The sequence below is a fragment of the Tachypleus tridentatus genome, chromosome 10, assembly GCF_004210375.1.
Source record: "Tachypleus tridentatus isolate NWPU-2018 chromosome 10, ASM421037v1, whole genome shotgun sequence".
NCBI classification, from domain to species: Eukaryota; Metazoa; Arthropoda; class Merostomata; order Xiphosura; family Limulidae; genus Tachypleus; species Tachypleus tridentatus.
Window position 1 is genome coordinate 127,079,492 of NC_134834.1, and position 16,715 is coordinate 127,096,206.

At 31.5% G+C, this 16,715-nt stretch overlaps 2 protein-coding genes across 2 annotated transcripts in view; one reads left to right on the forward strand and one right to left on the reverse strand.

Moving 5' to 3' along the window:
• Positions 1-1,456: 1,456 nt before the first annotated feature.
• Positions 1,457-15,396, reverse strand: LOC143228490 (heat shock protein 75 kDa, mitochondrial-like). The gene is made up of 5 exons (XM_076459740.1): positions 15,388-15,396; positions 14,861-15,027; positions 14,122-14,231; positions 4,146-4,219; positions 1,457-1,539 (listed from the first exon to the last, which is right to left on the reverse strand). The coding sequence occupies exons 1-5, from the start codon at positions 15,394-15,396 to the stop codon at positions 1,489-1,491; spliced, it is 411 nt and encodes a 136-aa protein (XP_076315855.1). The 3' UTR covers positions 1,457-1,488.
• An 898-nt stretch (positions 15,397-16,294) lies between these two features.
• LOC143228491 (HHIP-like protein 2) overlaps positions 16,295-16,715 on the forward strand; it is a 69,050-nt gene continuing 68,629 nt past the window's right edge. The window contains exon 1 of the mRNA XM_076459741.1: positions 16,295-16,298. Within this exon, the coding sequence (XP_076315856.1) occupies positions 16,295-16,298 (4 nt within the window). The remainder of the gene's footprint in view (positions 16,299-16,715) is intronic.

Below are 16,715 nucleotides of genomic sequence, written 5' to 3' on the forward strand. Positions count from 1 at the left end.
ACAAACTGAAATCAAGTAAGAATCTCACACAATGTAATTCTAATTGCACTACATAATGGGTTTTCCTACATTGTTTTAACCCTATTTAAAATACTTTAACATTACAGTTTTAGTAAGCAGAACTTGATAAACAAATCAGTTATAATAAATATATACTCTTGAGATATTAAACATAAAAAGTTATTACACAACTAACTTATACTGAGGAATAAATAACCAGAACTCTCTCATTGTGGTTTTACCTTATTAAAAGCACTGTCTTGCAACAATTCTCGGCTGAGATTTAAAGGAATGTCCTCACTGTCTACAACCCTGTTTATCAAATTTAGATAACTTCAGTAAAGAAACTCTCACTACCAATAAAACCTAACAAAATAACTTCAGTAAAGAAACTCTCCTGAAGTAGAATCCAAAAGATTCTGTATAATAAAACATTACTTAAACTTCAGTAAAGTGGCAGTAGTGTTACAAGTTAATGTTGTAATTTAAATGTTAGATAGATGGTATAAAATGCCTATAGAGTTTTATGTTCATGTTTTACCATGCCTTCAAAGATTGATTACAAATATGGGATCATTGGTTCAAGACTAGAGTTACGTAATCAAAGAAACATTTGTTTTCCCAAGATAGAGAACTGAATCAGTAAGCATGTTTTTTGTGAAGTATTCACAAATCTAATCACACTGATTGAGTTACTTTGTGGTAGCGTGTTTTACAATGTACAAGTGTTCAAGCTTCTAGAAATGGTAAACAACATAGTTTGTTACTGTTAGGTGGACTGCAAGTTGAATTAATTGAACCTGATAATTTGAAAGAACTCACTAGAAAAAGATCTACAGCTTTGGTTAGCACAGATTAACACTGCTTCATATTTTGTACAAACAAACACAAATTGATATCATTTTTTATGAGTTTAAGTGGTATCCATATAAATTTTGTACTGTCCCTAAAATAAAGCGAAGTAATGTGAGATAATCTTAAGTGGTATTTTTTAAATAGGTTTTATGTGATACACTTTTTAGTACAATAAAACTAAAATCTGCCAGGAAATATTCACTTTTTTAAATGATTTGAATTATAGGCTTATAAGTATTACATTGTTAATGATAATTACAATAAATGAGAGTTTAACATTTATATATTAATTCAAAATAAAATTCCCTTTGGTTAAAATTTTAACATGCTTTTAAATTAAGTTGAGCATCACATTTCATTAATAGTTTATAAAAAAAACCCAACTTGTGAAAATAAAATGTGAACCTTCGTACCTTTGACAAATCTCAACCACTTTGGTACAATGTTGTCAGCTCTGTTTTTGATCAAAACCTTCGACTGTAAAGTGCCACTCCAACATCTGTTTCACGACTCATTTCAAATAATCCAGGCTTGCCTTCAGGCCGTAAAGCACACTACGAATATTGATTGGGGCATCAGTTTTATAATGTAGCAGTAGCGAGCATCAAATGAGTTAGAAACAAACCTGTAGAATTAATGGTGCATTTGGCGTGTAACATCTTTTGGATCTAACAACCATACCGCCTGGCAGAGGAATTGTAAATCAGAAATAAAACTTCTCATAAATGAAATATTGTAAATTGTGTGATTCGTTAGCTTAATGTTGACAGACTACAAGGTACAGTACAGATTGATTAGTGAAAAATCAAGATCAGGCGTGAGTCAAATTGAATGTAACTTATCGACCAAGTGTCTAAAACAAACAGCCACAAAATGAAGATTAGGCTAAGAACAAGTTTTACCATAAGTTTACAAATATTACACTCTGTAACAAAATTTTTACTTTTTTCTTGTTGCTGGTTAGAAAATGTTATTTCCCAATTGCTTATGCCAAAGTAAATGGGAAAGACTATATTTTCTCTTTAAACTTTGCTTTTGTGACCTGGGTAATGAAATTTCCAATATTTACCTGTTTTCCAGAACATTCCAGGTAGATTCAGTATTGAATAGCTAATAGAGAATTTTTAAGAACTTTCTAGAATGTTGTTTAAAACTTGCAAGAATTTTGAAGAACCTTTTAGAATTTTCTAGAACCTTCCATAGTAATATATACACAGGGACTCACCATTCACCACTTCAGTTTAGTTCTAGCTGCCTAAGTGAACACATAGACCTATCTGATTTTATCAGAGATGGCATCAAGAAGCTGCAAGCATTATCAGATGCATTCTGCTATGCATGTGGCCAAGTTATCAAGACAAGAGCAAAAAGTACTCTGTGACAGCATCTACTAAAATGTGTGAAGCTTACAAGGCATATTTTGGCATGTCTGTCAGAAATCAAGACAAACCCTGGGCACCTCATTTTACCTGTAAGCACTGCAAAAACACTCTAGAAGGTAAGACAGACAATTTTTGCTTGCTTGAATAGTAAGATTTCATATTATACAAATTTTAGAGCTTTTAAAATTTAAATATCTTCCGGTGCACCTCAAACAGGAATACAACAGCATCAAAACCTCGCTAGAAGCCTTGAAGTATGATGAATATGGCTGGGAGGTTATCGGAGACTTCAAAATGGTGGCATTCCTGATGGGTCTCCAAGGAGGCTTTACCAAGTTTACCTGTTATCTTTGCCTTTGGGACAGCAGGGACACCACAGCACACTACAACAGGAAGCACTGGCCACAACAGATCGAGTTCTCTGTGGGGAGGCACAATGTCAAGTGTGAGCCACTAGTGGACCTCCAGAAGGTGTTGTTCCCACCATTGCACATAAAATTTGGTCTTATGAAACAATTGGTCACAACTCTTGATAAAGAGTCTGCAGCTTTCAAGTACCTTCGAGATTTCTTCATTAAGCTGTCTGAGGCAAAGGTCAAAGCTGGTGTCTTTGTTGGATCATAAATAAAGAAGATCCTGGGTGTACAGAACTCTCAAGAAGCTCATTAGGAAGGAAAAAAAAAGCTTGAGGCAGCTTTGTGCAGTGGTTCAGGGCTACTTGGGCAATCACAAGGATGAAAATTATGTGGAACTGGTTGAGGCTCTGGTGAAGAACTCTACGGCAAAATGGGCTGCAGTATGTAAAGTCCATATCCAAGGAGAACATGGGAGACATACTCAGAAAAGCAAGGTAAGTGCTTCCACCAAGATATACTGGACTTTGAATGCTGCTACCAAGTATTGTATAACAAAAACATAATGGGAGACTATATTTGGGGGCTGATACATGAAAGTGATTTACATTACAGTCGAAAATCTTGAAAAACTACTCACTTCTAAACATTTTTGTATAACTTTAGTATAAATACATGTTAATCTTGATTCATATGTTGTTTTATTCAGAGTTATGTACATGAAAATGTGCAAATTTACCTGTTTTACATAGAAAATAGGTTAATTTCTGAATTTCATTATCCATGTCACAAAAGCAAAGTTTGAAGGGAATACTTGACCATTTTCTGCACTTTTACAACATAAGCAATTAAGAAATAACACATACTATCCAGGTACAAAATTTGTGTTACATCCATGTTTCAAATTAATAGGCACAAAAGATTAAGATTAGGCCTATGCCCAACTTCCTGAGACAAAGTTTTCAGTTTTATGCTGGATTACTGACAGACTAGTCAGATTTTTTAATATAACAGAAACAAGCTCTTAGACTGGAACTGTAGACATGGTTGTATTACAGATGAGAAAGGTAAACATGTTATTCTGTTCAATTTTTCATCCCCACAAAATGTGTATTACAAAAATGAAAGTGACCAAAAACATAAACATTACAAGACATATATTTATTTAATAAATACAACACTAATCTAATTACCAATTTCAACTCTTAAATTATTATTATTAAAAAAACAAAAGGTGAATACTAAAATTTATTTATTTCTATTTCCTATCTGAAGTACACACAGAACACCACTAGATACATGTTCAGAAATAACAACAAATGTTAACTGTTTAGTAAATATCTCCCAACAAATTCACATACAATCTATGAAACCATGGAAGCTTTGGTAAACAGAACGAAAAATACAATAATCTTTCTGGTTATCTATTGTGTTTTAAAACACAAAATGTTTTATTAATTACTACATAACACATGACTAGAAAAATTGCTCAAAACACTTCATCCAATAAAAATGATCTGAAAAACAAATACAAGTAACATTATAGAAAACTCACATGAAGGGTGTTAACTTGCTTTCCATTCAGATATATTGGACTTCCAACAAAATTACTGTATTTCTTGATAACATCTGTAAGTTTAAATGAATGGTTACTTCTACACACAAGTTGAATAGATTAATTCTCTATAAAAATTATTAGTTTCATGTGACATTTATAGCAGGTAATACTATCAAGTTCACCATCAGAATGATAAAGATATTAACCTTTTAGCCCTGAGGAGATATTTCCTATTATAAATCTTAGAACAAACTAAGTGATTAAAGTGGATATTTTATGAACAATTTATCACTTCACATACACCAGTGAAATGAAAGTGTGAAAAGGTTCAATCTATATCTTTCTTTTTTTAGAAAATTTGGTGACAATTTAAAATAGATTTGAGTCACAAAACACTGTATATATTTAACTGTAGATATTTAACTTATTTTAATTTTTAAAAGTAATATGAATGTTTTTCTGATTTTTTAATAACTTTTCTTATAAAATTATTTACACCCACTTAATAATCTTAAAACGTTTTTTCTTGGTCACTGAAGAATAAATTAAAACAGTTTTTCAGAAGAAGATTACTGGTCACCATTCAGTTCATTTATTACTATCATTCTTGTGGTATTAACACTACAAGATCACTGGTCACTATTCAGTTCATTTATTACTATCATTCTTGTGATATTAACACTTCAGAAGATCACTGGTCACTATTCAGTTCATTTATTATTATCATTCTTGTGGTATTAACACTTCAGAAGAAGATTACTGGTCACTATTCAGTTCATTTATTACTATCATTCTTGTGGTATTAACACTACAAGATCACTGGTCACTATTCAGTCCATTTATTACTATCATTCTTGTGGTATTAACACTTCAGAAGATCACTGGTCACTATTCAGTTCATTTATTATTATCATTCTTGTGGTATTAACACTTCAGAAGAAGATTACTGGTCACTATTCAGTTCATTTATTACTATCATTCTTGTGGTATTAACACTACAAGATCACTGGTCACTATTCAGTTCATTTATTACTATCATTTTTGTGGTATTAACACTTTACAAGATCACTGGTCACTATTCAGTTCATTTATTACTATCATTCTTGTGGTATTAACACTTCAGAAGGTCACTGGTCACTATTCAGTTCATTTATTACTATCATTCTTGTGGTATTAACACTTCAGAAGATCAGTGGTCACTATTCAGTTCATTTATTACTATCATTCTTGTGGTATTAACACTACAAGATCACTGGTCACTATTCAGTTCATTTATTACTATCATTCTTGCAGTATTAACACTTCAGAAGATCACTGGTCACTATTCAGTTCATTTATTACTATCATTCTTGCAGTATTAACACTTCAGAAGATCACTGGTCACTATTCAGTCCATTTATTACTATCATTCTTGTGGTATTAACACTTCAGAAGATCACTGGTCACTATTCAGTTCATTTATTACTCTCATTTTTGTGGCATTAACACTTTACAAGATCACTGGTCACTATTCAGTTCATTTATTACTATCATTCTTGTGGTATTAACACTACAAGATCACTGGTCACTATTCAGTTCATTTATTACTATCATTCTTGTGGTATTAACACTTCAGAAGATCACTGGTCACTATTCAGTTCATTTATTATTATCATTCTTGTGGTATTAACACTTCAGAAGAAGAAGATTACTGGTCACTATTCAGTTCATTTATTACTATCATTCTTGTGGTATTAACACACTATTCATTTATTACTATCATTCTTGTGGTATTAACACTTTGAAGATCACTGGTCACTATTCAGTTCATTTATTACTATCATTCTTGTGGTATTAACACTACAAGATCACTGGTCACTATTCAGTTCATTTATTACTATCATTCTTGTGGTATTAACACTTCAGAAGATCACTGGTCACTATTCAGTTCATTTATTACTATCATTCTTGTGGTATTAACACTTCAGAAGAAGATTACTGGTCACTATTCAGTTCATTTATTACTATCATTCTTGTGGTATTAACTTCTACAAGATCACTGGTCACTATTCAGTTCATTTATTACTATCATTTTTGTGGTATTAACACTCACTGGTCACTATTCAGTTCATTTATTACTATCATTCTTGTGGTATTAACACTTCAGAAGTCACTGGTCACTATTCAGTTCATTTATTACTATCATTCTTGTGGTATTAACACTACAGAAGATCACTGGTCACTATTCAGTTCATTTATTACTATCATTCTTGTGGTATTAACACTTCAGAAGATCACTGGTCACTATTCAGTTCATTTATTACTATCATTCTTGCAGTATTAACACTTCAGAAGATCACTGGTCACTATTCAGTCCATTTATTACTATCATTCTTGTGGTATTAACACTTCAGAAGATCACTGGTCACTATTCAGTTCATTTATTACTATCATTCTTGTGGTATTAACACTTCAGAAGATCACTGGTCACTATTCAGTTCATTTATTACTATCATTCTTGTGGTATTAACACTTTGGTGGTTACAAGATCACTGGTCACTATTCAGTTCATTTATTACTATCATTTTTGTGGTATTAACACTTCAGAAGATCACTGGTCACTATTCAGTTCATTTATTACTATCATTCTTGTGGTATTAACACTTCAGAAGATCACTGGTCACTATTCAGTTCATTTATTACTATCATTCTTGTGGTATTAACACTTCAGAAGATCACTGGTCACTATTCAGTTCATTTATTACTATCATTCTTGTGGTATTAACACTTCAGAAGATCACTCACTATTCAGTTCATTTATTACTATCATTCTTGTGGTATTAACACTTCAGAAGATCACTGGTCACTATTCAGTTCATTTATTACTATCATTCTTGTGGTATTAACACTTCAGAAGATCACTGGTCACTATTCAGTTCATTTATTACTATCATTCTTGTGGTATTAACACTTCAGAAGATCACTGGTCACTATTCAGTTCATTTATTACTATCATTCTTGTGGTATTAACACTTCAGAAGATCACTGGTCACTATTCAGTTCATTTATTACTATCATTCTTGTGGTATTAACACTTCAGAAGATCACTGGTCACTATTCAGTTCATTTATTACTATCATTCTTGTGGTATTAACACTTCAGAAGATCACTGGTCACTATTCAGTTCATTTATTACTATCATTCTTGTGGTATTAACACTTCAGAAGATCACTGGTCACTATTCAGTTCATTTATTACTATCATTCTTGTGGTATTAACACTTCAGAAGATCACTGGTCACTATTCAGTTCATTTATTACTATCATTCTTGTGGTATTAACACTTCAGAAGATCACTGGTCACTATTCAGTTCATTTATTACTATCATTCTTGTGGTATTAACACTTCAGAAGATCACTGGTCACTATTCAGTTCATTTATTACTATCATTTTTGTGGTATTAACACTTTACAAGATCACTGGTCACTATTCAGTTCATTTATTACTATCATTCACTTCAGAAGATCACTGGTCACTATTCAGTTCATTTATTACTATCATTCTTGTGGTATTAACACTTCAGAAGATCACTGGTCACTATTCAGTTCATTTATTACTATCATTCTTGTGGTATTAACACTTCAGAAGATCACTGGTCACTATTTCAGTTCATTTATTACTATCATTCTTGTGGTATTAACACTTCAGAAGATCACTGGTCACTATTCAGTTCATTTATTACTATCATTCTTGTGGTATTAACACTTCAGAAGATCACTGGTCACTATTCAGTTCATTTATTACTATCATTCTTGTGGTATTAACACTTCAGAAGATCACTGGTCACTATTCAGTTCATTTATTACTATCATTCTTGTGGTATTAACACTTCAGAAGATCAGTGGTCACTATTCAGTTCATTTATTACTATCATTCTTGTGGTATTAACACTTCAGAAGATCACTGGTCACTATTCAGTCCATTTATTACTATCATTCTTGTGGTATTAACACTTCAGAAGATCACTGGTCACTATTCAGTTCATTTATTACTATCATTCTTGTGGTATTAACACTACAAGATCACTGGTCACTATTCAGTCCATTTATTACTCTCATTCTTGTGGTATTAACACTTCAGAAGATCACTGGTCACTATTCAGTTCATTTATTATTATCATTCTTGTGGTATTAACACTTCAGAAGATCACTGGTCACTATTCAGTTCATTTATTACTATCATTCTTGTGGTATTAACACTTCAGAAGATCACTGGTCACTATTCAGTTCATTTATTACTATCATTCTTGTGGTATTAACACTTCAGAAGATCACTGGTCACTATTCAGTTCATTTATTACTATCATTCTTGTGGTATTAACACTTCAGAAGATCACTGGTCACTATTCAGTCCATTTATTACTATCATTCTTGTGGTATTAACACTTCAGAAGATCACTGGTCACTATTCAGTTCATTTATTACTATCATTCTTGTGGTATTAACACTTCAGAAGATCAGTGGTCACTATTCAGTTCATTTATTACTATCATTCTTGTGGTATTAACACTTCAGAAGATCACTGGTCACTATTCAGTTCATTTATTACTATCATTCTTGTGGTATTAACACTTCAGAAGATCACTGGTCACTATTCAGTTCATTTATTACTATCATTCTTGTGGTATTAACACTTCAGAAGATCACTGGTCACTATTCAGTTCATTTATTACTATCATTCTTGTGGTATTAACACTTCAGAAGATCACTGGTCACTATTCAGTTCATTTATTACTATCATTCTTGTGGTATTAACACTTCAGAAGATCACTGGTCACTATTCAGTTCATTTATTACTATCTTGTGGTATTAACACTTCAGAAGATCACTGGTCACTATTCAGTCCATTTATTACTATCATTCATTAACTTCAGAAGATCACAGGTCACTATTCAGTTCATTTATTACTATCATTCTTGTGGTATTAACACTTCAGAAGATCACTGGTCACTATTCAGTTCATTTATTACTATCATTCTTGTGGTATTAACACTTCAGAAGATCACTGGTCACTATTCAGTTCATTTATTACTATCATTCTTGTGGTATTAACACTTCACTTCAGAAGATCACTGGTCACTATTCAGTTCATTTATTACTATCATTCTTGTGGTATTAACACTTCAGAAGATCACTGGTCACTATTCAGTTCATTTTCATTACTATCATTCTTGTGGTATTAACACTTCAGAAGATCACTGGTCACTATTCAGTTCATTTATTACTATCATTCTTGTGGTATTAACACTTCAGAAGATCACTGGTCACTATTCAGTGGTATTAACACTTTATCACTGGTCACTATTCAGTTCATTTATTATTATCATTCTTGTGGTATTAACACTTCAGAAGATCACTGGTCACTATTCAGTCCATTTATTACTATCATTCTTGTGGTATTAACACTTTAGAAGATCACTGGTCACTATTCAGTTCATTTATTACTATCATTCTTGTGGTATTAACACTTCAGAAGAAGATTACACTATTCAGTCCATTTATTACTATCATTCTTGTGGTATTAACACTTCAGAAGATCACTGGTCACTATTCAGTTCATTTATTACTATCATTCTTGTGGTATTAACACTTCAGAAGATCACTGGTCACTATTCAGTTCATTTATTACTATCATTCTTGTGGTATTAACACTTCAGAAGATCACTGGTCACTATTCAGTTCATTTATTACTATCATTCTTGTGGTATTAACACTTCAGAAGATCACTGGTCACTATTCAGTTCATTTATTACTATCATTCTTGTGGTATTAACACTTCAGACTATTCATTCCATTTATTACTATCATTTTTTGATTATCACTGGTCACTATTCAGTTCATTTATTACTATCATTCTTCTTGTATTAACACTTCAGAAGAAGATTATTCTGGTCACTATTCAGTTCATTTATTACTATCATTCTTGTGGTATTAACACTTCAGAAGATCACTGGTCACTATTCAGTTCATTTATTACTATCATTCTTGTGGTATTAACACTTCAGAAGATCACTGGTCACTATTCAGTCCATTTATTATTATCATTCTTGTGGTATTAACACTTCAGAAGATCAGTGGTCACTATTCAGTTCATTTATTACTATCATTCTTGTGGTATTAACACTTCAGAAGATCACTGGTCACTATTCAGTTCATTTATTACTATCATTCTTGTGGTATTAACACTTCAGAAGATCACTGGTCACTATTCAGTTCATTTATTACTATCATTCTTGTGGTATTAACACTTCAGAAGATCACTGGTCACTATTCAGTTCATTTATTACTATCATTCTTGTGGTATTAACACTTCAGAAGATCACTGGTCACTATTCAGTTCATTTATTACTATCATTCTTGTGGTATTAACACTTCAGAAGATCACTGGTCACTATTCAGTTCATTTATTACTATCATTCTTGTGGTATTAACACTTCAGAAGATCACTGGTCACTATTCAGTTCATTTATTACTATCATTCTTGTGGTATTAACACTTCAGAAGATCACTGGTCACTATTCAGTTCATTTATTACTATCATTCTTGTGGTATTAACACTTTCAGAAGATCACTGGTCACTATTCAGTTCATTTATTACTATCATTCTTGTGGTATTAACACTTCAGAAGATCACTGGTCACTATTCAGTTCATTTATTACTATCATTCTTGTGGTATTAACACTTCAGAAGATCACTGGTCACTATTCAGTTCATTTATTACTATCATTCTTGTGGTATTAACACTTCAGAAGATCACTGGTCACTATTCAGTTCATTTATTACTATCATTCTTGTGGTATTAACACTTCAGAAGATCACTGGTCACTATTCAGTTCATTTATTACTATCATTCTTGTGGTATTAACACTTCAGAAGATCACTGGTCACTATTCAGTTCATTTATTACTATCATTCTTGTGGTATTAACACTTCAGAAGAAGATTACTGGTCACTATTCAGTTCATTTATTACTATCATTCTTGTGGTATTAACACTTCAGAAGATCACTGGTCACTATTCAGTTCATTTATTACTATCATTCTTGTGGTATTAACACTTCAGAAGAAGATTACTGGTCACTATTCAGTTCATTTATTACTATCATTCTTGTGGTATTAACACTTCAGATCACTGGTCACTATTCAGTCCATTTATTATTATCATTCTTGTGGTATTAACACTTCAGAAGATCACTGGTCACTATTCAGTCCATTTATTACTATCATTCTTGTGGTATTAACACTTCAGAAGATCACTGGTCACTATTCAGTTCATTTATTACTATCATTCTTGTGGTATTAACACTTCAGAAGAAGATCACTGGTCACTATTCAGTTCATTTATTACTATCATTCTTGTGGTATTAACACTTCAGAAGATCACTGGTCACTATTCAGTCCATTTATTATTATCATTCTTGTGGTATTAACACTTCAGAAGATCAGTGGTCACTATTCAGTTCATTTATTACTATCATTCTTGTGGTATTAACACTTCAGAAGATCACTGGTCACTATTCAGTTCATTTATTACTATCATTCTTGTGGTATTAACACTTCAGAAGATCACTGGTCACTATTCAGTTCATTTATTACTATCATTCTTGTGGTATTAACACTTCAGAAGATCAGTGGTCACTATTCAGTTCATTTATTATTATCATTCTTGTGGTATTAACACTTCAGAAGATCAGTGGTCACTATTCAGTTCATTTATTATTATCATTCTTGTGGTATTAACACTTCAGAAGATCACTGGTCACTATTCAGTTCATTTATTATTATCATTCTTGTGGTATTAACACTTCAGAAGATCACTGGTCACTATTCAGTCCATTTATTATTATCATTCTTGTGGTATTAACACTTCAGAAGATCAGTGGTCACTATTCAGTTCATTTATTACTATCATTCTTGTGGTATTAACACTTCAGAAGATCACTGGTCACTATTCAGTTCATTTATTATTATCATTCTTGTGGTATTAACACTTCAGAAGATCACTGGTCACTATTCAGTTCATTTATTACTATCATTCTTGTGGTATTAACACTTCAGAAGATCACTGGTCACTATTCAGTTCATTTATTACTATCATTCTTGTGGTATTAACACTTCAGAAGATCACTGGTCACTATTCAGTCCATTTATTATTATCATTCTTGCAGTATTAACACTTCAGAAGATCAGTGGTCACTATTCAGTTCATTTATTACTATCATTCTTGTGGTATTAACACTTCAGAAGATCACTGGTCACTATTCAGTCCATTTATTACTATCATTCTTGTGGTATTAACACTTCAGAAGATCACTGGTCACTATTCAGTCCATTTATTACTATCATTCTTGTGGTATTAACACTTCAGAAGATCACTGGTCACTATTCAGTTCATTTATTACTATCATTCTTGTGGTATTAACACTTCAGAAGATCACTGGTCACTATTCAGTTCATTTATTACTATCATTCTTGTGGTATTAACACTTCAGAAGATCACTGGTCACTATTCAGTTCATTTATTACTATCATTCTTGTGGTATTAACACTTCAGAAGATCACTGGTCACTATTCAGTTCATTTATTACTATCATTCTTGTGGTATTAACACTTCAGAAGATCACTGGTCACTATTCAGTTCATTTATTACTATCATTCTTGTGGTATTAACACTTCAGAAGAAGATCACTGGTCACTATTCAGTTCATTTATTACTATCATTCTTGTGGTATTAACACTTCAGAAGATCACTGGTCACTATTCAGTTCATTTATTACTATCATTCTTGTGGTATTAACACTTCAGAAGAAGATCACTGGTCACTATTCAGTTCATTTATTACTATCATTCTTGTGGTATTAACACTACAAGATCACTGGTCACTATTCAGTTCATTTATTACTGCTCATTCTTGTGGTATTAACACTTCAGAAGATCACTGGTCACTATTCAGTCCATTTATTACTATCATTCTTGTGGTATTAACACTTCAGAAGAAGATCACTGGTCACTATTCAGTTCATTTATTACTATCATTCTTGTGGTATTAACACTACAAGATCACTGGTCACTATTCAGTCCATTTATTACTGTCATTCTTGTGGTATTAACACTTCAGAAGATCACTGGTCACTATTCAGTCCATTTATTACTATCATTCTTGTGGTATTAACACTTTACAAGATCACTGGTCACTATTCAGTTCATTTATTACTATCATTCTTGTGGTATTAACACTTCAGAAGATCACTGGTCACTATTCAGTTCATTTATTACTATCATTCTTGTGGTATTAACACTTCAGAAGATCACTGGTCACTATTCAGTTCATTTATTACTATCATTCTTGTGGTATTAACATTTCAGAAGATCACTGGTCACTATTCAGTTCATTTATTACTATCATTCTTGTGGTATTAACACTAGAAGATCACTGGTCACTATTCAGTTCATTTATTACTATCATTCTTGTGGTATTAACACTACAAGATCACTGGTCACTATTCAGTCCATTCATTACTCTCATTTTTGTGGCATTAACACTTCAGAAGATCACTGGTCACTATTCAGTCCATTTATTACTATCATTCTTGTGGTACTAACACTTCAGAAGAGGGTTGGTGGTCGTCGTTTTCTGATAGAGTCCAATACTGGTTAATTATTATGATTGTTCTCAAGATATTAAGAGTGGATTACGAATGCAGTTTTTAAATGAAACAATTTGATAAGTTACAAAAGAATATTTTGTATCATCACCTTTCTTACTTCCTGTCCATTAAATATAATAAATAATACACTAACTCTAAACATGTCTTGAAATTCCACATGAAACAGTTGCACTACATCAGTAATGTCTGTATTCATAAAACAATGTAGAGTTAACAATGTTCATACGTTACAGTGAACCTAAGGATATAAGTTACGTAAAAACCAACCTTTAATCACATCTTCATTAGCAAACTCTGCACAATCTGGTTTCAAATGCAGGACTATCTTTGTTCCTTGTTGGACGTCTTTTGCTTCACTGATTTCATAAGTTCCAGTCCTAGTATGAAAAACAACTTTATATTTTAACTCTGAGTGTTAAGTACTAGCAGCTGATAGGTACAAGCACAAGAAAACTCACTTTGAACAGTACTGTCTTACCATTTGTTTCAACAATATTTTAGTAGTTCCAAGTACACAATGGTAATCATGAAAATACAACAATCAAGAAATGTGTGAACAACTTTAATGTGCTTTAAAAAAAATGAAAATGTATTAGGTGATGAGCTATGATTAAAAGAAGTAATATTTAAAATAATAAATGAATAAAAGTGATAATAAATAACCACAAAACTTAGGTGTCATAAAAAAAAACATTTATAAAACACATGTAATTAGAAATTAAGATACATCACAATAAATTGTGAGTGTATTTTATAAATAAAACTATTGTATTAAAATATTTATTGTAAATAACTAAGTAAAAACATTTGTCCACTTTTTTACAGACAAGGTCATAGCTTTAAGCAACTAGTATGAAATAAGACATTTATAATTATTTCTGTAAATAAATGTATCATAAACACTGAAGTAAACAAAACTAAAATGTATTTAAACAGTTTCTAAAACTCAAATTTACACAATTCCAAGAACTTGTAAGTATTTCAACAGCATTCACTGAGCATTTACCCATCAGAAGTCCACTTAAAGGGACGTGCATCAGGCTTGTATGACTGTGAGTACACGTCCACTCTTTCTGCAACCATGAATGTAGAATAAAATCCAACACCAAACTGACCAATAATATTTCCCATTGCACTTGCAGAATCAGATTTCTGTAACTGTTCTAGGAAGGCCTAACAAGAGAAAAAATACTTGAGAACTTCATGTCCAAACAGACAGACATAAAATAAATAAAACCTTTAAACTGAATTCACTGTTTATTTATACAAAGATTATGAAATGAAAATTTCAAGACAAAAGAGTAGGTAAATAACATTTTCTGGTTCCAATGCCATGATATACAATACTAAATGTCTGGAAAAAATTGCAAATTTAAGACTGCCAAGTAACAGAGCAAAGAAACAAATGTAACTTTTTCACTCAAAGTTCCACGGTGTAACAAATAATTAACAAGTGTAGCATACTCTGAAAAGATGAAGTGTTGTCCACCTTGTATATGGCTACATGGCATGAAAAAGAATTAACTCTCTCACCACAGGCATCCTTTACTGCGAAACTCCGAATGTTTTTATTAAGTTACAATCAATATTTTATTAAATACGTTTTTGTTTATATTATACCAATTATTATAGCATAACATTGTAACTAATAATCCATATTTCAATGGTATACAAGTTTTAAGTTCTTAATTCTATAAGAACATTAAAAAGATCCTTAACTTCCCCTAACATGAGAAATGTCACTTTTTTCTCTCTAGGCATTCCCTCTTCTTTAATTTATACACCACCCCACCAATAACCATGACACAAATTATTTACCATGATATCTTCATTTCTCAGTCAAACCATAAATTTTGTTTGGCTACATAACTATCAATAGAAAATCAGACCCTTATTTCCATACCCAACTGTCACATCCTTACCCTTCAGGATGTGTTAGTGGTTCTCTCTTACCTTTAATACTATATTATTTATAACTAATATAAAGTCAAGATTTTCATCTATCAAATGATGCATTATATTACATTGTTTTTAGTATAGAGAACTGTCAATTTCTTTTTTATTGCAAGTCATTCAAACAGGAAACATATTTACTAATTTAGATGAATTTATTATGTCTATTGGTGCATAGTTAGAAAGCTAGAAAAACTGGAATGGTTAAGGAACATTGTATGCTTTTTGCATGTTATTATTTTATATTTCTTGGTGCACTATTTAATCAAACAGAAATTATTTAGTGTGTTACAACCATTAGTATACAAAAGGTGGGATTAAGTGTCATTGACAGTGATTTGGAAATAAAACACAAGTTCAGGTAAGTACTTTATTTCATGTTATTATAAAAGCAACTAAAACATAGAAAAAGTGAATCCTTTAAGTTCATTAATGTTATATTATGTAAAACAAATAATAAAAAATGTTTACAAGGTAAGAGTAGGTCATGGGTAATGTAAGTGGATAGCATAAGGTGAGCCACAAGTACTTTCAATTTATAATGATGTGAACAGTAAGTTAGACAAGGTTCATAGGATAACAAAACAAACTTTGTCCTTGTTTGTTTTTTTAAAGAGACTGGTTTTAGTTAGGGTTATTTACTGTTTCAACACTGTATAATAACAAAAAGTGGTAATGTAGTTGCCAAAAGATGAATCAGTGAACAAACAAAAGTTTATGTATATATAAGCACACACACATATATATGTGCATGTTTAACTGAAGAACTCTGGTGAGTAGGGTGAAAAGCTTAAAATGATTGTCTTAATATTTCCAAGTTATTTAGTTTGATAGTAAATATGTAAATTTTGCTTTTCATTCCTCAAACAAAATTGTTTGTTTCTACCTGATGTAATCAAACTTTGAAC

Excerpts from the sequence above, each read along its gene's own strand:
- LOC143228490 (XM_076459740.1), bottom strand. Across the intron at positions 14,232-14,860 it reads TTTAAGTGGACTTCTGATGG|GACTGGAACTTATGAAATCA; the intron begins GTAAATGCTCAG and ends TTTTCATACTAG. Across the intron at positions 1,540-4,145 it reads AGCAAGTTAACACCCTTCAT|GCGGTATGGTTGTTAGATCC; the intron begins GTGAGTTTTCTA and ends TTCCTCTGCCAG.